The sequence below is a fragment of the Coloeus monedula genome, assembly GCF_965178545.1.
Source record: "Coloeus monedula genome assembly, chromosome: 2".
Classification (NCBI taxonomy): Eukaryota; Metazoa; Chordata; class Aves; order Passeriformes; family Corvidae; genus Coloeus; species Coloeus monedula.
Genome location: NC_138782.1, coordinates 73919216 through 73939451, shown reverse-complemented (window position 1 = coordinate 73939451; position 20236 = coordinate 73919216). Strand labels below are relative to the sequence as shown.

At 39.7% G+C, this 20236-nt stretch overlaps 1 protein-coding gene across 1 annotated transcript; it reads left to right on the top strand.

The window, feature by feature from the left end:
- Positions 1-1743: 1743 nt before the first annotated feature.
- On the top strand, positions 1744-20010 carry CEP57L1 (centrosomal protein 57 like 1; the record flags this gene model as incomplete). The annotated part of the gene is made up of 11 exons (XM_082302313.1): positions 1744-1840; positions 9297-9441; positions 11202-11381; positions 11947-12068; positions 12494-12604; positions 12877-12954; positions 14688-14786; positions 15506-15583; positions 15686-15909; positions 17524-17668; positions 19795-20010. The coding sequence occupies exons 2-11, from the start codon at positions 9300-9302 to the stop codon at positions 20008-20010; spliced, it is 1395 nt and encodes a 464-aa protein (XP_082158439.1). The 5' UTR covers positions 1744-1840; positions 9297-9299.
- Between the last annotated feature and the right edge of the window lie 226 nt (positions 20011-20236).

Genomic DNA, 20236 nt, shown 5'->3' with positions numbered 1-20236 from the left:
AGAGTGCTCACCTTCAGTACAGTAACCCAGAAATTAACAAATTGCCTTTTAGCTCAAAGGCATTTACATCAACACCTCCTAACTACCAGGAGAGTGTCCCAGGTGCTCAGGAGGATTGCAAAATGGAAGGGAAGCATCCATCACCTCAGTTGTTGAATTTGTACCCTGTTGGAAAGGATGGCAAATGTGTGGCACTAGTGTGAATGAGAAGGAAGGTGACACAGGGAGCTGTAGGCACTTATTCCTGGTTTCTGATAACTTTCCCAAGCCAGTGCTGTTTTTTATCCAGGAACTATTTACTACAAAAATGCGTAAATTAACCCCAGGACTATGTTTTGATGATTGAACTAGATGAAAGAGACACCTCCTTGTTATACTCTGCATTTTGCCTCAGCTGCCTTGTCCTTGTTCGAGACTTACATGCTTTTTGGAACAGGGTCATAACTTCAAACGAAAAGGTGGTGACTCCCTGTTTCCTTCCTGCTCTTCCTCCTCCCAGTCTAGCGTGGTGGTCAGGGATGAGGCATGAACGCTCCTCAGGAACTCTCACTTCCCGGCCAATGCTCTGACCACTGGGTAGCAGCACAGAGAAGGTGGACACTGTTTCCTCCAGCTGCACTTTAAAAGAAAAGGAACGTTGCTCATTGGGAATTTTATATCTGCTGACAGCCCAAAAGGCCCTTTAAGCACCTTTGGCAGGCTGTTAACATCGACCTTGGTGTTTTCCAGCAATAACACAAAGAAAAATGCTGTGACCAGCAGCCACATGAAATGAAGTCACAGACCAGAAAAGCTACAGGGACTCTTTATTCATTGTTTTAAAGAACAGATTTTGGCATTCACTGCCAGAAGAGGACTCCAAATTCTGAGTCCAAAGAAGATAAAGGTGGCAAGCACCAGGGTGGGACTTCACACACCTCTATGTTCATAGAGTTTCTTTACCCCAAACCAGAGCTCTTGTTAGCTCCTCACTGAGTGTGCTGCTTGTTTTGGACCTATACCTGCATTTCTTTTACATGCAGGGAATATAAGCCTGTTGTTACCACATTCAGCCCCAAGGCTGAAAGGAGCATCAGTCCCTTATCAGTCCCATCCCTCTGATTTATTAAGGTCACACACAACGGCAAGAATTGAAGTTAAGAACCTAGAGATCCACTAAATTTCCTTGCATTCAGAAATGGCATATAGTTAATAGGGAAGAAATGCCTATTAAAAACTTAATAATCAATTGAAGTTAGTTTTCTACCTGCAACATTGTGCAGGATTTTGTAGCATCTTACTCAGATTTACTTTTTCTGTATCTCTGAAGTCATGCAAGTTTAAATATACAGATTATTTGAAACAAGTAACGGCTTTGACTGTTTTAAGTCTCCCCAGGCAACTCGGGGCAAAAATAGTGATAAAACCATTTCTGCATTTTTGAATACTCTTTATACCATATGATATACAAACTACTTGTCATTAATACCTAGGATATTGGCTTGTTCAGGATGTGCAATGTGGATGTGTTGGAATTGTTATGATTATTTTGAGTCATATAAACAGATGATATTATTTAAAATTATTCTTCAACAAAATAGGTCTCCAAAATAAGATTGAGGAGTTGCTCTAACTCAGATCTGCTTGCAATTTTTCTGCATATTAAAAGACAACTATTTCTGACAAAATATGATTTTGGGAATAATTTCTTGCCTGGAGTGAAACTTATCTTTTCCTTGCTAACAATTTTTTTTTCCTTCTCTTTCTGTTTCTTAGGCTGCCTGATGTACAAATGCAGAATGAAGTTTTTGTTCATTGCCAGGTGCCTAGCTATCGGCAGCACAGGAATATATGAAAAAATGTAGGTGTGGTAGTTGGTAAGAAGAGACAAATCCTATGAATAATTACCCTCTTTGTGTTTCTCTGCTCATCCATGTCAAGCTTTTACGGTTATCTGTCTAAAAATCTACCTCTTACTCCATCTTCAGGCTAGGTTAAAGGATGTTGGATGAAGAGACTGACACTTTCCCTGAGAAAATATTGGTAAAAACAGAAGTTTACTTTAAAAATTAATTCCAAGGCAACGGTGGGGACACAGTCTGTGTGTTTCATCTGCCTAGAGGGCAAGTTGCAACATTCAAAACCATCTTTCAATGATACCAATAAATATTTGAGACATAAAAGGTGAAAATTATCATGCAGTAAAAGGGGTTACTGTGAATGAGTCAACACCTGCAATAATAATCCCCTACCTCTTACACTTCTTCACTATGATTGTCATTTCAACCCACCCTTATATTTGCTCTGCCCTACCCTAATATGCCTTTTCCTTTTTGCATTTGTCTTTCTAATATCTAATTATTGTGCCTGTGCACAGATGCAGTCTTTAATACTGGAGTCAGTTGCCCTTGAAAACCTTCCCTTTCCACAACAGCAAAGCCTTCCTTTCTTTTTGTCAAGGGTCTATAGCCAAAGCTAGTAATTTCTTCCTGCCTTCCAATCTATCAGGAGACACTAAGCTAAACAAACTACATGTGGAAGACAGTGTGATGGCATCAGCAGGAAATAACAGTGGACATAAAAAGTAGCTTTTTACATTCTTCATATGGAATACTGAGGAGAACACCTTCAATTTCCACATCAGTCAGTGTACTAAGAGCAAGCAGCGTCTGTTGGAACCTGATCTTAAGTATAAAGGGAAGGAACTTGATAGTTACTCTTGTTGGAGCGGGGGGGGGGGGAGGGGTGGAAAATGGGTATTTTTACTTTGAAAAAATCCTAGCTTTTTATGCTAGAAGAGGGAGTGGGAGAAAAAGAATACCAAATGGCAAAGGGCAAGGAACAAAGCTATAGGATCATTTAAATACAGTAAAGAGAGAGGAGTTGAGGGACAAAACCCAAATGTAACAGAAGGTACATGAAAGAATAAGAACAGAACTATGGGTGAAGTGAGGAAGTATATTAGTGACCATTTATAGTATTTGGGTTTTGTTTGATGCTTATTACAAAAAGATTATGTTTAATTACTTTGGACTGATTAAAGATATATAAATGTAATTATTTTGATAGCATTGTATTACAGGGTAGATGTTTTCATGCTAAGATAGGAATTATTTATTACTAGATAGGAATTCGCAGTCTTTCTCCTCTAAATGCCTAGTTCAATTATTATTTGCAAGTACAGGTTAAAGCAGCTTGCACCAACTCGATTTCCCCACAAAGTGCTGATTGTGGGTGTATCATGTACTTTTGGATGAAGGCTCAATTGAATGAGGAATTTGGTCTGCTGTACTCATTGAAAAAGCAGCAAAACTCTAATAACATTTTGACCCAAGTTTGCATGCTTGATACACTGCCAGGTTAGAATCTATTCCCCAAAAAATTGTTAAAAAATCACAGGTTTTTTCTCCACCAGGTTGTTTCTTTGCCTTGTTCACAAAATACTCGTGTAACTCATTCCATTTTCTTTCTTCCTCTTTTTTTTTTTGGTTCTCTCTTTTTTCTCTAGCAAACAGGAACTAGAGAAATATCCGTGTGAATGCTTAGAAGTGAAATGCTGACACAGTGAAAAGTCTTAGGAGTTTTGGGCATGTGTTGGGTTGTTTGTGGTTTGGCTTTTCATTAAAATGCCAGGTTTTATCCTACTTGACAGGACATATGGTGTCATGAGAAAACAAGAGAATGCTTTTTCTTTTCCTTTTCTTCCAAGAATGAAAAACAATGATTGTATGAAAGTTCTGCAGAAGACTTGATATTCAGGAATGGATGCGCTTTGCTACAGTAGTATCAAAGAAGGAGCGGGGAACTTAACCTTTATGTATCCAGTTCTGAGACTGCCAGTGTGTATTCTCGCAGTTTGTACAACAAGCTGCCTCCCATGGATTTGTCTGTGTCAGTTTTTCACAACACTCCCAGGTTCCTTAATTTCTCTAATAAATTTTTGCCATTTGCTCTAAACTTATGTAAAGTGGAACTTGACATAACTTAAAAACCACGTTGAAATGCTTTATTGATTCAGTGAGGTTTCCCTTCCTATTAGTTTTGCAGCTGCCACCATTTCGTGTCTAACCCACTTAGATTAGAGGAGACTCGGGAGTATCAGTTACTTAGATATGTTCTGAGCGATGTCATGTGTTTCAGGCTGATTAAAGTGGTTGTGTCAGGATGCTAGAGACTGGGTCTTCCCAAAACAACAATGCAGTTTGCCCACAACATTATTTATTTCTTTTTTTTCTCTGTAGAAGGGCTGTTCTTTGTCTGTTGGGAATAAGGCTGAGTGTTGCAGCATAGCTAGTACAGCTGACCAAGCTTTTCTCTCCATTCTCAAAGGAAAGTGAAAGGGGAAAAAAATAGACCAATTTGGATTGTGTCACAAAAATGGCCTCTCACATAACCTTTAGCCAGCAAGGCTTGGCTCAAGTAGACAAGGCAGCAGCCAGAATTTTGGGAGCTTCTTGGTATAGCCATGTTGAGGCAGTTCTTTAGAACTTCTCTTATGTCACATAAACACTGAATCAGTCTTTGGTTCATCTGAGACTTTGTTTTTTAGTTACAAAAAAACCTGCTATAAATTGTGCATGCCCAGTAGGTCAGGCCAGAAGATAGATATCTTTGTATTTCTTTCTGAAAAATGCTTTGATCTGCTTTTTCTTTTTCCTCTTTGAAGGTGTTCTGACAGCACCTCTTTCTTTGGTTCTAAAAGGCTGCCCTCACAGCAATTTGAATGAACCAGTGTCCATATGAGATAACAAACATCAGAGAATTTAGTGGAAGTATCCCTTACATTATTACATTATTTGTTTAGTGTATATCTTTTGGGAGACTGTTAAGCCAGCATTATTCCCTGAGCCTGCTATAGTTTACATGTGGAAAAAGCTTTTCCATATGCTGCTTTACAGTATGAGATGTAGTTGTATATGTGGCAAAATGTTTCTGGACTTTTCACTTCAGGAGACATTTTTTAAAAACTTCGTAATGATGTGGCTTGCATTGGAGGAGAGAAACAGAGAGGAGGGGAGAACAGTGATGAAGAACTCATAACTGGTCTTTCTGTAACACTTGGGATTTCAGTTGTGTTCAGTAATTCTCCACTGTTGGTATGCTTACTTGGGCCAGACAGCAGTAACTAAAATGTCAATTGATTTTTACAGCACCCCAATCCAGTACTCTAGCATTTAATGCAGGCCATATTCAGCAAAAGTAAATAGAAACAGTAAACAGGTAAATCATATTAGTCCTTAGATGCCTCTGATGAAATGGGAAATTCTCTGTTTGTCTTAAGGCACCAAACTTCAGTTTGCTTGCTCTCTTCTGAGGCATGAAAGTCACATATACAGGGATGCACCTGATGGTGGGATTGCTCCCCAGCATACTTTGTGCAAGCTCACTCTCAGCCTGCATGTGATGGTGAGCCAAGAGGCAGAAGTGGTCCCACTGAAGGGACCAGCTTTTCTTGTGCTCTCACCCCAGGGATGAGCACTCCAGCTGCAGCAAGGCATGAGGTAGGCAGAGTATTTGCATTAATGCAGTGCTGTCCCAGATCTAATGTACTGTGCCTGGCATCATGCACCATGCACAGGGTTGCAAATGTCTGGCACAGAACTCCATGAGCCTCCTAGCTCAGACCTGGGGAAAAACATAGCTGGCTTGCCAAGGCTGATGTTTAATTACAGAATATTCCAAGTTGGAAGGGACGCATGGCAAGCCCAAGGGCATAACTAAATTACCCCATGCTTGATGCAGCCACTGTTGGAACCAGTTACTTTGTATTTTTCTGGGTAAAATAACACGGGGTATCTGAGCATCACTACTGCATCCACCAACAGAGGCTGGGCCATTTCTCTTTAAAAAGCCCAAAGGGCCAGTGTTGACTCCAGATATGACCTGCACAACACAAGTGCTTCACCCTGCTCACCGAAGTGGTGCAGGCTGCTGAGGTGGGAGTGTGGCATTTCTTCCTTCTTCCCCTCCCCTCTGCGTGTAACTGGGGTATTTTGTCAGCCTCTGTTTAATATGCATACTTCTCCCTTGGCTCTTGCCCAGACTTGAAGGAGTGCACTGCTTTCCTCAACCAAGGGCTTGTCTAAACAACGATGTTCTGGCTGCTTTAACGAGTGTTGTTCAAGTGCTAAATCCCCCTAAGCCTTGTGGAGTTACATTAGTACAAACATTGCTGTTTGGGAAGCAATATCTGCTTTAAAGCACCTCTCTAGGCTGTGTACCAGGTGTCCACAGCAGTGGCAGCATGGAATAAGAGAGTGGTTTAAGCTTGCTGTATAAGACTTTAAAAAGCAAACCTGGTTGTGATGGTTTTATAGAAGCTTAAATACTTGAGGGGGAAGAAGTTGATGGTAGGACAGTTGACGTTCAAACAGACGTCAAGCTACTTCATTATTTCCTGATATGTTTCTTGTTGCAGTGGGCTGGAAGTGGCCAGGATGTTTAGTGATGCTGATGTAGAGTGACCTGATCCTTTTCCTGGAGTGCATCACCTTGCCTGAGGTCTGCAGTGTTGTAGACTTTTCTCCTGTGCAGTATGGTTGCTATTTACCTGCTAAGATATTAGGACTCATCTACATCAGAGCAACTCTATCAGAGTACTTCTGCTGACACAGCCTCAAAGCACTATAGCAACCATTGCCTCAGCTGCTTCACACAGCCTTTGTATCTGAGGAAGCTGTGGTAAAGCAAGGCGTCTGTAACTGTGTCTGCAGCAGAGTTTCTGCAAACACAGGTGTCTCGGTCCTGTGGTGTTTCCTTTCACACCCTTTGCTGAGCCTGTGCTCTTAGGAGCAGCTTGGGGAGCTCCCCCCTCCAGCTGGAGGGTTTGTATTACCCTCTGCTGTGCTGGCAAAGTTGTGGGGTTTTGTGCTGAAGCCCACACCGGATTAGCTGAATCACCACCACCAGGCAGGTGAGCTGGCCTTTTTCACTTCCCTTTGGTTTCACTTGCAGAACTAAAAGGGTTTTTATTTCCCTTTCTGCCAAATAGGTATCCCCCATGACCCCCCCCACCTTTGTATTACTGAGCTTGTCCACAAACTCTCAAATTTTCTGCTGCTTTATTCCCTCCTTTATTCATTATTTGCTTCGGATCACTGACCTCCTTACAACTGTCCACAGACCCATCTCCTTGGAAACAGCGAAACTTGTTTATGTGAAAGTAATAAGGAAAGTAATTGATGTATAGCTGTGCAGGCATGTGGGGGAGCCACGTTCCACTGGAGGATGTTGGAAAAGCAAGTCTCCACTTACGCTGACTGCCAGAAAGTTGGATGGTGTGAGCAAAAACCACCTTCTTCCTCTGGTGTTTCCAAAGTTGCCTTCCTTTATTCACAGCAGTGGTAGGAAACTTCTTGCCTGTGCATATGCTCATTTTTATGGACTTTTTTTTGCTAGTCTTTTTTATCACCAATGCGAAGGGGTTGAATAGCAGCAGGAAAATTTTTAAGTCTTGCTTATCTCTTATTTTGTGGAACTCCATGCTGATCACTGTGCCATGCCAGGACCATCTCCTCTCCTGTCTTGTCCCTGACCATCTCTGTGGCCACAGGACTTTCTGCTGAGGTTTCTGCTGCTCCCTGCTTTGTGTCTTTCACTGCCGTTGCCCCTTGTGCTTTTGGACACGGTCAATAAACCTGGCCAGCTGTTAAGGTCAGGTGTCCCTGGCTGGTCTTTCCCAGTCCTTTAGGACAGAGGTAGGGAGGCCCATAAACAGCTTTTGTGGCCATAAACACAGTGGGGTCACCAGATGGGATGTCTTGCAAGAGATGGTGGAGTGCCTGGCTGGCTGCTGCTGCCCACCCAGCACTGAGAGCCTTGGGTAGGATGCCGGCAGGACCCCATGGAAAAAACCTGTGGCACAAGGGTAGCCTGGATAGACCCCCTCTTTGGGACCAGGGCTGCTCTGAACGGTGGGACCTCGGGGTTGTTAGCACACAAAAGTGGTGGTGCTTGGGAGGTCCCAAGTCAAGCAAGCCCTGGCAAAGAGATGCTCTTGTTGATGTCTCTGTGATGACAACTTGGAGGAAGAAGGACGGATTTCTGCTTGCCTTCAGTTTACTGCATACCTTGAAGAGGCAGTGTGGCTGGAAGATGATTTTTTGTTTTTTTTTTTTATATGGGCTTTGAAATAGGCTGTAAGAGCAGTGTTCCTGGAAACTTTTTTTGTTATTGGAAACTTTTTTCTCTGCTTGCCACCCAGTGTGAATGGCTTTTTGTGGGGTGTGCTTCATCAGCAGGCTCCAGTCTTTGTCTGTTTCTTCTTCCTGTTACTAGATACCTCCTTTGGGTGATTTTCTTGGGGACTAACATCTGTAAATGGCCTTACCAAGCAGGAAGGCTGTTCCAGTTGCATGCCTTGTATTTTAAACACAGGTGATATCATAATTGTTGTATCACTGAACCTTCAAATAAGCTGTTTTTTTATTAGCTGAAGCTGTATAGACTCTTCACTACTTACACTGTATCAAGTGAAATGCTTGATACTACTTTGATAGGTAGCTGCAGGATGATTTCAAACTTGCTTTAACTTCCTAGGGGTTGTATTAGCCTAAAGCCCTTTCTGCACATTTTACCGTCTATGTCTCGTGTATCAAGAAAAATTGCTATTTGACAGGGTGTGAACTGTCTTCAAATGTGCTACTCATAAACTAAAGAATGTGAAAGGGTGAAACAGAAAGGGAGTGAAGAAACAGGACTTAAAACATGCACCTAATAATGGAGATAATGCTGGAGATAATGCATATTAAATATCCTGTTATCTCAACACTAAATGTGGAGAATTATGTCTTTGTTATGTAATAATGGTACATTATTTACCATATGTAATTTGGTTTTACATCAAAAAAGATGGGGAGAAGAGCACTAAGGAGGCTGCAAATGGAAACCAGCTGTAAAACTCGGAATGCTTGCTCTGGAGGGAGCACTTAAAGACACGGAAGTCTGTAAAACAGTTAGTAGAAAATGCTGTTAATACTTGGGTTTTAAAAGGACAAAAATCAGTCTAAGTTATTAGAAAGCACCTAGAAAAACCTTGGAAAATTTTGGTCAGTCAAAGGCAGCTATGTTTAGTGTTATGAAAGACATTGTTTTGGAATTGCATTAAAAGACAGGATTCTTCTGGTAGGGTGTGGGTATTATTATTATTGTTGATGTTGTTGTTGTTATCTATTATTATTATTATTATTACTGATGTTATTATTACATTGGTGCACATGATCTGGTTCGATATAAACAGCCAGGGACTGCCCAGTGACATACTTTTGAAAAAGAGACTGGTAAAGAAGTAATAACATTAAATAGCTCTCTTTGTACAGGCTATGGATTTTGAATCAAAGAACAGTTTCATAGGAAGCTTTCTTCAGCCACCAGATCAGATGCTTCCTGCAGCCTTTGTTTATACAGAATCAAAGAAGTTGGCAGCTGCTGCTGGTGACAGGCCTTCTCTCCCAAATAACCAAGGTATAGCCAAAATATGTCCTTAAAATGGTCTTTTTAATTGTTCCATGTGAAATCTCTTGAGCAAACTCCTCATCCTATTTTACTGAGTTCAATGACTTGCTGCAGTTATCAGTCTGACATTGAGACAGGATGTATATGTGTCCTGAGGGAGTAGTCTCCCTGAAGTCATACGTCTAGAATGGAAACCTCTGCAAGTCTTCTAACATCCTTGTAAACTTTGGCTTTGAAATTTGTTTAAATTAAAATCGTCAGACTTCCTCTGAAAGCAAAGGAGAATGCTTCAAACTTAGTAGAAGCAGTTCATGACTTCAAATACAGTAAAAAAAAAGATCATTAGTAAGGTACCCTGACTTGAAATTGGCTTTGCATAGTGCAAAATTTGACTCCTTCCAGCTTAAAATCACTTTAAGGTTTTTTTTTGCATGGTGTGTTTCCTTGGGAGAACTTTTGAACAATTCAGACTCCCACGAAAATTAGCAGCATGAAAGTTAGTCCCTATGAAATATGGTTCTCATGTGCTTTAGTGGGGGACTGCTCTCTGGAGCTCACAAGGCAAATGCTCAGTGGCTTAACATGTCTGGAGAGCCTGGGGAATCATGAGGATACCCATACTCAGACTTACTATCATGGACAACTTTGCAACATTGCACAGACATAGCCTATGGGTGTGCATGTGGTCATTGCTCTTCACTTGGAAAATCTATGATTTCTGTAGTAATCTTATGTCATACAGAGCTTTGGCTTTTTGGATTACAGTGATCAGTTTAGTGTTATGTAGCTAAGTGGTTAAGGAAATATTTAGCATACCAACAGAAAGATGGAAAAGGTGGTCCTACTTCATCTTTCTGCTATCTGGTATTTGCTTTTTGGGTTTTTTTGAGTTTTTGTTTGCTGTTTGTTTTTTGCTGTTGTGTGGTTTTGTTTGGCTTGGGTTTTTTTTGTTTGTTTGTTTTTTAATAGGTCTGTGATAAGGTGGTGAAAGTTATTAAGGAGGTAGCAATATTTGATGGTATTCTTTTGATGAGAGAGTTTGGAATAGAGAAGCTATAAATTACAGAATGTCAGAAAATAAGCTTGACTTGTTACAGAACATGTCTTAAGCTTCCACAAGTGTATATACTTTATGGAGAGCTAGCAAACTTTTTCTTATAGCTGAAATTGCAGCTTTTATTTTTGGTGTAATTTGACACATACTGATTTGAGGCTGAAAGCAAAATCTTCCAGACTTGTTTCTGTGGTTTAAAGAATCATCAAATACAAGATACTAGATGTTGAAACATTACCTTTGGAAACAATAAAGTATTTAAGAATGTACCCTTTTCTAAATTGTCCCTTTGTATCTAATTTCTCCCCCTGTTCTGAGCACATTTTCTCTTTTTAATCTGTTCAGGCCAGTTGCATTGCATCAGAACTTGTGACTTCACTTAGATACCTGTGTTCTCTCCTTGTATGTAAAGAGAAGCCCCAGGGTTTACTATATTCTATTTGCCATGATTTCTTTGTGCTTGGTGCCATTTGGAAAATAGTTTTGCTCATAGGGCCAGAGCTTCATACCTCAGTTATGCAGGAAACACATCCATTTTCTCCCATGTATGCTCTGCATATGTTATTGTACAGCTGGGGAATATAATTAATTTTGGGAGTGATCCTAGGAAGAAAATTTAGGTAGTATATTGTAATTTGAATTGTTTTCTAATAATAATGATCATCATCAAAATAGGAACTGTTACTTATGGTGTAGCTGTTGCATTGTTTGCTAGCTGTAGTGGCAGCCCTGAAAACTCTGCAAGAAAAAATCCACCGTCTAGAGCTGGAGAAGTCACAGGCTGAAGATAACCTGTGCAGCCTCTCCAGAGCAGCTGCTCAGTACAAGAAGGTCTTAGAGCACGGATCCTATGAGAAGAACACGGCCCATCAAGAGCTGATGCAACAGAGGAAAGGTATTTCTTTTGAATGATAAGGTGTAGCCACAGCAACACTAAGACTGTATAATCTAGGGAGTGTTTTGTTTTGAAAAACTGCTAATTAATGCAGCCCCCTTTCATTTTTTGCTTCAAAACTGAGGAGGAACAGGAGCTTGATAATTGTGAATCAAGTTGAGATATTTCTTACATATATAAACCAAGTATGCATAGGCCACAAAGCAATTTTAAAGACTAAGCATGTTTCAGGTGGTATGTTTAACTCTTACAATAAGCAAGCAGCTGCTTACACAACACTGCTAACTTGAGAAAAGATAGGAGAAGAGAAGAAACCAGATTCTGGTTAGGTATCTGCTGATACAAATCAAAGTAACTGCAGTGCTCATCCCTTTGGAATTCAAATTAGGGACTAGCTTTGAAAAAACATTGTGATTATATATAAAATACATTTTAACCACATCACTTGCTCAGACTAACAGAACTATTCTTGCCTGTTTCGAAGACAGAATTCCTCAATGAAATGACAGTCTGGCTAAATGTGTAGCTCCCTTTGCTGTACTGAATGTCTTGTTTCTCTCTGTAGATGCAAGTGTGCAGTTAAGTGCAGCACAATCCCGCTGCTCCCTGCTGGAGAAACAGCTGGATTACATGAGAAAAATGGTTTCTACTGCAGAACTGGAAAAGAAAATGATTTTACAACAACAGGTGAAGCCCTTTAGCATAATAACAAAGTAGCGATGTAGTTCAAAAGTATAGAAATGTGCAGGATCCGAAGTTTTTTGTGGCCATTGTTTTTCCTCAGCTCTGCTCAGGCTGCTAGCAAACAGAAGCAATTTACTCTGACTGATGACAACCATTCAATGAATTGTATGAAAAGCTCCCTGGGTGGAACTCCTAATGAGCAAAACCATGCTACTACTTGTACACTTGGTAGACAAAAAAGCTGCTGGAAACATAAGTTGTCTTTGTCTGCCTAGTATTTTTCATCACTTAGCAATTTAAAAAATATGGAATTTAAACTAATTAAACACCTTTACTGTGGTGTGGGGTGGTTTGGTGGGTTTTTTTGCTGTCTGAAACAATTTCAGTCAGTTGGCAACTCCGTTCTTGCTTATTTTTTCCGGGCTCAGCTTCAGAAAGAGGAAGATCAGAACCGGCTGGAACTGCATGCAAAACTTGAAAAGCTTGAAATGCTAGAAAAAGAATGTCTTAAACTTACTGCTACTCAGAGAATTGCCGAAGTAAGCATGCATGGAATGACAGTCTGAAAGTCATTTGGTTTAATTTTATGGCATACTATTAACAGTACTAAGTTTTGCAAAAGTTACCTCTGTTAAAGCATACCTGACTGAATGCCACCCTGGCTTCATATGCATGAGTCTTTTTTCAATCTGGGCTTTAAAAATTCCTACAGTCCAGTTTTATCCCCACATTACAGTTGTGAGCTCCTTCAGACTTCTGATTCATCATGACAAATTGAAGTGGGACTAATCATTCTTGCCTTCAAATTCAGGACAAGATCAAACACTTAGAAGAAAAGCTTTGTAAAGAAGAGCATCAGCATAAGCTAATACAAGATAAAACTGCTCAGGTAGACTGAAAAGATTTTATTTTACCTTATTTTTTAGTACTGAAGAAAGCTATTCTCTTTGTTAAAAATACCCTTCTTTTTTTCATTACACTTTAACTCCACATATTTACTACCCAGGCAGAACTCCTGGAACACTACCTAGACCAGTTATAAACTACTTATTAGAAAGCTTGCCTGGTGTGTTGCATATCTCAATGAAGAAAGATTCTGCTTGGGTTTGTATTAGTGATACAGTTCATCAGCCTCAACACTGCTCTAAGTGACCCAGGTAGAAAATTAATTTCTAGTAAATCTGTAACTGAATCAGGTAAACTTAATTTACAGTAACTCGAAAGTGGTCACATATGAAACCTTATATCCCAAGTGAGGTTGGTTATTATGTTTATTTTCTTCCCTTTGTTAAGACCAGTAGAAATCTAATCCATAGGGTTATACTTGAAAAAACCTTAATCAGTGAAATGTTGTTAATCAAATGAGATCTTGTACAATTCATTATTCTGTGAAGCCATAATCAGTTTGCTGGGCCACCATCCATCTGAGAGAGGACTATTTGCCAAAGAGAGCAAAATCAAAGAAATTGTTTATTAAAGGGGCAAAGTAGTCATATTCCAAAGCTCACTTTGTGCATAAGTAGCAGCCAGTTTGAGAGAGAGACCAGCTGTGGGGGAATTCTCTTGAGGTGGGGTGGGGGTGCAGTGCTGAAGAGAAATATTGGAAGAACCTAAGCAAAGCTGATGCCTTAATTTAATTCATCACTGCTGTCAGCTTTTATACCTCATCCAAGGATGATGGGTTTTCATCAGTCCAGGAAGCTTTAAATAACATGCAGATTTGTAGCCCAGATGTCTGACCACTTCCAGAATCCAGAAGAATGACACAGTTGAAAAACTGGTAGGTTTTTTGGTTTCTTGCTTAGACTGCTTGCTGCTGCAGAGCAAAAGGCCTAGTACAGAGATTTTATCTTCTGCAAAACATGGTAAGAATGACTTCTCCAGAGCAGATAGTCTAAACATTTGCTCAAGAAAGGACTTAGGTGCAGTAAACTGAGTGCTAAACTAGTGTTGGTACCATCTTAGTACACTGTGGGATGGATTTCGGTCTGTTGGATCTGGGCTGGGAAGCACAGGGTGTGGTGTGGTTCACTTCCCCTTGATGACACAAAAGCCAGAATATTCTCACTTTAGTGGTGGAACTCCAGCATTGTTTAGTCAGAACTGTAGCACGTGCCAAAACAAAGTCCTTGTCCTACATTTAATTGGGAATGATTATCATCCTGTTTATCATGGGCCTTGATACCAACTTTGAACCACTGAGCAATCTGAGGATTGTCCAGCAGGTTTGACCTCAATGTTACACAGACAGGCTTAGTTCTCTCTGTCCCCACACTGTAAGAGCCAAATATTCATATAATTTGGATTTTATTATCAGATCCTCAACATGTGGCAGGATTGGTTTATCTCAGTTGCTGGTTGTCACAGTGGAAAAATACAGCTGCTAGTGCAGCTGAATATGGAAATGAGGAATACTAAGAGCTGCAAGATCTGCCTGATACCCTGCCTTCCTAGTAATCTGTTTAGTTTTTAAGAGTAGCTTATGCCTTCCAAGCAGGACAGTTAATAGTGCCCTTAATTGGTTCTTACCCAAGCATGAAAGAGAGAATTAATTAAACCTTGCTATTCCATACTGCTAATATTACATTAAATGGTTGTTTTCTCTTTTGCTTATTGTCACAGCTTCAAAATGGATTTGATATAAACAGAATTTTGATGTCTTCAGTAACATCTCAATGTGAACCTGAAAAGGAAAATGGGAAGAACAAAAAACCTAGGAAGGTAATGTGGAAATTTTTATTAGCATACTGTTGCTGATAGCATCTGACTCGCACAGAGACTGGAATTTGTGAAAAATGGTGATGTAAGAGGCACTTGATTAATCTGCTACACTTTACTCCACTTCTAAAGTGACAAACAGTGCTAAATAACTCATTTTTCCCCTTTTTTTTTCTTTCCTTCATTAATTAAAATGGTACTGGGGCTGGTAGGACATCACTGGAAACCTTTCCTTACCAGCTTTACAATTATCTCTGTTAAAGTCTTACTGCCATTCCCCACGTCCTGTCTTAGCTGCCTTTCAGTTTATCTGGAAAAATTAGTTTCCAAAGTTTTAGCTCAGCATCTTAAGATGGTGTGTTTTGGGGGGATAGCCGAAATCCAGAGAATTTATTTTGCAACGCATGTTACAGATCAGTCAAAATTTTGCAACTGTGCTTTTGAAAACATAAGTAAAAAAGGTTTGATTCCTTTAATGTTAGCCTAATTGTTAAACAATCTCCTACATGCATATGGAATAAAATTTACATGTGTCAGCTATTGGAAATTCTTACTTGTTACACATACAGGAGGGAATTTTTTTTTTTTGAAACTAGAAGAAAACTGAGGTGTGATGCATTTCACTGTGTATTTACTTGAATTTTACTTACTAAAAAAAAGTTTAAGATTGTACTCTTGGGTCAGCAGATTGGAATTTCTTGTCTTATATTTGCTTATGGCAGAGAAATCCTACAATGAAGAAAATTCAGCTTTCACAATTACATGTAAAGGCTGGTGAACTACCTTTTGTGGCTGGGAAGGTAGGTGAAAACCACTGTTCTCACTAAAGTGGCATCTACAGTTTGAGTAAGGCTCTGTAGTTGTTAATTACTTCTGTAAGCCACTAATAAGTCTTCTTTAAGTCTGTCAGCTCCAGCCATTCTGTCAGTGCAAATGTACAAAGTGTGTTGCATATTATGAAGCATCGCAATCCATGTATCTCGTCACGAAGACAAGGAGGAGCTATGTCTGGGGTTTCAGGACACAGTGCACTTTCAAAATCCTCTTGTTCCACATCACCCACTGTCACCAGGAGCTTTTCAGACCTTCTGTTGGCCTTAGAAGACAAGCTGGGCCAAATGAGCTCGTGAGTACCCATCCCTGGTGTTGTGTGTAACCGTGACTTCAGTGGTAGCCCTGAGAAGCGACAGGGGTGCTGCAGTCAAGCCTAGCCTGTTTTAGCTGTAGGACTTCTTGTTGACAGAATGACCGGAGCAGGCTGGACTGGTAGGATTTTTCTCTTTCAAAAAATTCTTCCTGTCCTGGTGCTTCACTGGTTTTGTTTTTCTGCTTCCACATCCCGTATTTAAACAGGCTGCTACTAAAGTAATAGCTGCAGCAAGTGAAAAGCCTTTCAGACCTGTGCTTTTTAGAAATTTTAAACATATTGTGAGATATACGGAGTAAACCAAAATTTTTCTCCTGGAGAAGGCTGCAAAGGTGGTGCTAATATTGAGCAGGCCTGCAGGATGCAGTCAGCCTGGGTGGTAGAATGGGTTAGTACAGGTCTGGCATGAATAGTCCTGTCACAACATCTGTCCTGTTCCTTTGTACTCAGTGTTCTTTCCTTACCAGTGTACCTGCTGGGTCTTTGTGCTGAGTCAGTCTGGTGCTCATACCCTCTGCTTGTTGATAGCAGGAGAACCTGCTGGTCCTGTAAGGGGGTTGTGAAAGAGGGACAGTTTCCTGCCAGAAAATGGGCAGGGTGTGGAAGAAGGTAACACTTTAGGTGGGAGTGTATGTATCTTTCTAGCCATGCAGGTAAATGTGGATTACAACCTGTTGTGTTCTTAAGCACCTTCCATTAATGCAGGCTCGTGGGACTGTGGACCAAAGCTCTGTAGCTGGCTGTAGCAGACATGCCAACATGATGAGCTGTGGTTTGAACAGAGGAGGATGTGCTGATTAAACCAGTTAGGATGTTGACACTGATTCGAAATCCTTGATGTGGCAAAATTTAAACTGGCAAGCAATCGCATGTTCAAAAAGCAATGTCTGTCTTACTCATGGCAGTTCAAGGACAGGCTTTTTTTTTTTATAGCAACAACCAGTTTCTTCAATTAAACTGTCAATGAAAAGCAGTTACTCAGAAGTCAGAAAAGAAGCTCTGTCTTTTGTAAAGGGATTACTTATCTAAGAGGGGGTCTCTGGCTTCAACTTGTTCAGGTATCTGGGTATGAAGATCTACACAATTTCTTTTACTTAATCTGATTAGTTTAATTAAGCAGCCCACTTTGCTGTAAAACTTTTTGAGTAGAATATTTTAATTTGAATAATTTGTCAGAAAAATTGTAACTTGAATGTACTAGTTTAAAAAATACTTGTGTATTACACTAAGCCTTCAAAGTCTATGCTAAATTGTGCAGGAAGTGAAAATGTTGTACTTCACAGGTGCTGTTCACTTTCAAAAATCTCATTTTGCACACTATTACACATGTAGTTGTTATGCCTGTAGGAAGAGGGAGAAGTAAGATGGACATCAGCTAAAAATTTGGAACGAGAAAATCAGACTCACAGGAAAACCTTTTCCTTTTCTCAAGTTAATATATTCCAGATTAATATGTATTGTGTGAGAGTAGAAATAATGCTCAATTTCTGTACTCTGCACAAAATGGCTCTTGCAGGAAGAAGCAACTCTTGCAGGAAGAAATCCTAGATATCATATCGTGAATACTTAGATTGCCATTCTTGTCTTTAATAGTGAGCATCAAGAACTTCTGAAGCAGATACAGGAGACTCAAGACTTCCAAGCTCATGAAGACCTGAAACAGGAGCTGGACTGCCTTGTAAAACAAATGGAGAGCAAAAGAAAACAAATATCCAAGCTTAAAAAGCATCAGGCTACTGTAAGAATGAAATGTAAAGTCTCTAGCTAGTAACATTCTAGCTGAAAGGCTGCCACAACTCTGCCTCCTGTTGTCATCAGCTAGAATGTCACTGGACTGTTTAAAGCCACGGTATTCCAGTATGGGTGATTATAATTAGAATGCTGTCTCATATTCTTGTATCTCCAATTCCTTCATTTAATCAAGAAAAAGTGCTTACAACTGGCAGTTAGGAATGTATTCTGGTGGGAAAGCTTCTTGCCCTGTGGCAGTTCTGCAATACAGAGCTGGGTTGCTCTGTCACTTCTGCTCACCGTGTTAAGACAAACTGTTGAAATTTCATTCCTTTGTATCTTGTCCTTCAGGGGAGTGAGAAAATAGAAGCTGTAATTCCTTTACAGACTGGATTAAGTGTCTTTTATATTACTGAAACATTGAAGCTTTTTTATTAATTAGTCTGTTGACCAGAGCTTCTCCAAAAATAATAGCTGGACAAGCCTTTCAGTTTTGTTTAACCCTTAAACTGTCCTCATTCTGTCAGTATTTAGTTTAAAGCCATAGATAACAACTTTTCAGACATGCCTACATAAAATCACTCTTCTGTAGCTGAACTGCTTAACTCTTTTGTAGCAATTTGGTTTGGAGCATATGATTAAACATTCAATCCATAGTTCTGATTGTTTTCTGTTATTTCATCTTATGTTTCAAGACAAATAGGCTTACCTGAGAACTTTGCTTATACAGGAGACAAAATAAAACTCAGTGTGAGACTTTATGAAACGGGGAGGTGATAGTTAATTTAAATCTGACCAATTTTATTCCCAGTCATTTTTTGATAGAGTTTATTCACTTAAACTTTTTATTGTCCTTGTAATTGCAAGCATAGAGGTGCTTTATGTCATAGCAGATGTGTCAGACTTGCACGTTAGCAATATGGACAAAAGGACATTGACTGCTGAGTCCTCGCTGCCTCTCTTGGCAATGTCTACTGGTTTTTTTGATAAAACTCTTATTCTTGAAGAGCCAACAATTACAGTGTTACTCCTTGCCTCAAAGTCTTGCTGACTTCATCCTCAGGAACCTAAGACAGTAGACAACAACTGCACCTTTGTTTCTTTCTTTTGCATATCTTTATGGCTACAGCTTGCTTTTGTTTTGAGATGATGAGGAGTAGCACATACAATGTGGAGCAACCTTGTTATCGTCTTTGCCTTTTATCGGTGTGCAGATCTTCTGGCAAGTCCTCTGTGCTCTGGTACAGCCTGGTCAGAGCACACCCCTTAGGGTCATGCTGAAAATAGTGTCTGCATGATTACTGTCCATCATGCCCTGGTTATCCATACAGGCCATTCCTCTAATTCCTTGGCCTATATTGTTTTTTTCTGGTGCTTTTGCACTGAGACATTTCTATTTGTATTTTGTACAGACCAATCTTAATATTTCTGATGCATATTTCTCTTTCTAGAACCTGCTACACTAAAAGTGCAATGCTAATCTCTGTGTTTCACCGTTAATAATATGTTCTAGAATGCAATTAAAGTTAATTATTTTTAGAAATGGACTTAAAGCCTACATTGGCATTTGGAATGCTTCCAGCCTAATTTTGTCATTGGGAAGTGACCTTTTCATGCTAAGTGCAAGTCAAGACTCATTATTTGACATTTTAAAAAACATTCTTTAGCAATTAACCCTATTTATTCTGTTCTCCATTTCTTTTAAGGAGGCTTCAAAATAAGCTGCTTAGATCCAGTAACCGATAATTAACAGTATACATTTTAGAGGTTTATGTGTTCTTTGGTTTTTTTATTAGGGTAGTACAATCTGAAATGGAAAGAGACTGTTGTAAGTATAGATTATTAAGAGATGATATTCCATCTCTCTCAAGCAAGCATTTTTATGTTAGGGAGCGATGGGATTCAAAAACCAATTGAGTTTGGGTGAGGTCAGTTTTCTGTGGTTTCTGTATGGGCAAGGTCAGTTTTCTGTTACTGTGAGACAACTGTGCAAGGTTACTAAATTTAAAGTTTTCTCTTTCTTTAATGTCCCTTAGACACCTGTAGTTTGGAGTTCAGTAGAAGTCCAGTCAGCTCTACAGCTGTGGGTCTTCGGAGAACGTAACATGCTAATTAGTAATTTTTTTTTCTTAGGTGCAGAAATTAAAGAGAAAAACTGAGAAATTGAAGCAAGGGGCAACTCACGTCAAACTAAAGGATGGTGAACAAAAGGAAACAAAGGAGGTTGCAGTCACTGTAAAAGAAAGTATGTCTAAACCTTGTCCTGGGCAGAAAAGCAGAAGCTCTCTTCAGCTGCTGAAAGCTGTGAGGAAACTTCAGTTATCTCTGAAAAAAGATGATGTCATCTGAAAAGAACAGTTCTGAAGTTTGCTATGTTAGATGTTTTTGAAGTTGTCTGACACCTAGTAGACTTTTAGTTGTACAAAATACCTTTTAAAAATAAACTAGATGCAGTAGACATGTACATTCTAAACTCTCTAGTAGGTCAGATTGTTCACCTTAGAATTAACTTTCATGTAGTGTAGTTATAACTCAACTACACTTCCTTGTAATGGAATAATGAAATGTTATTATT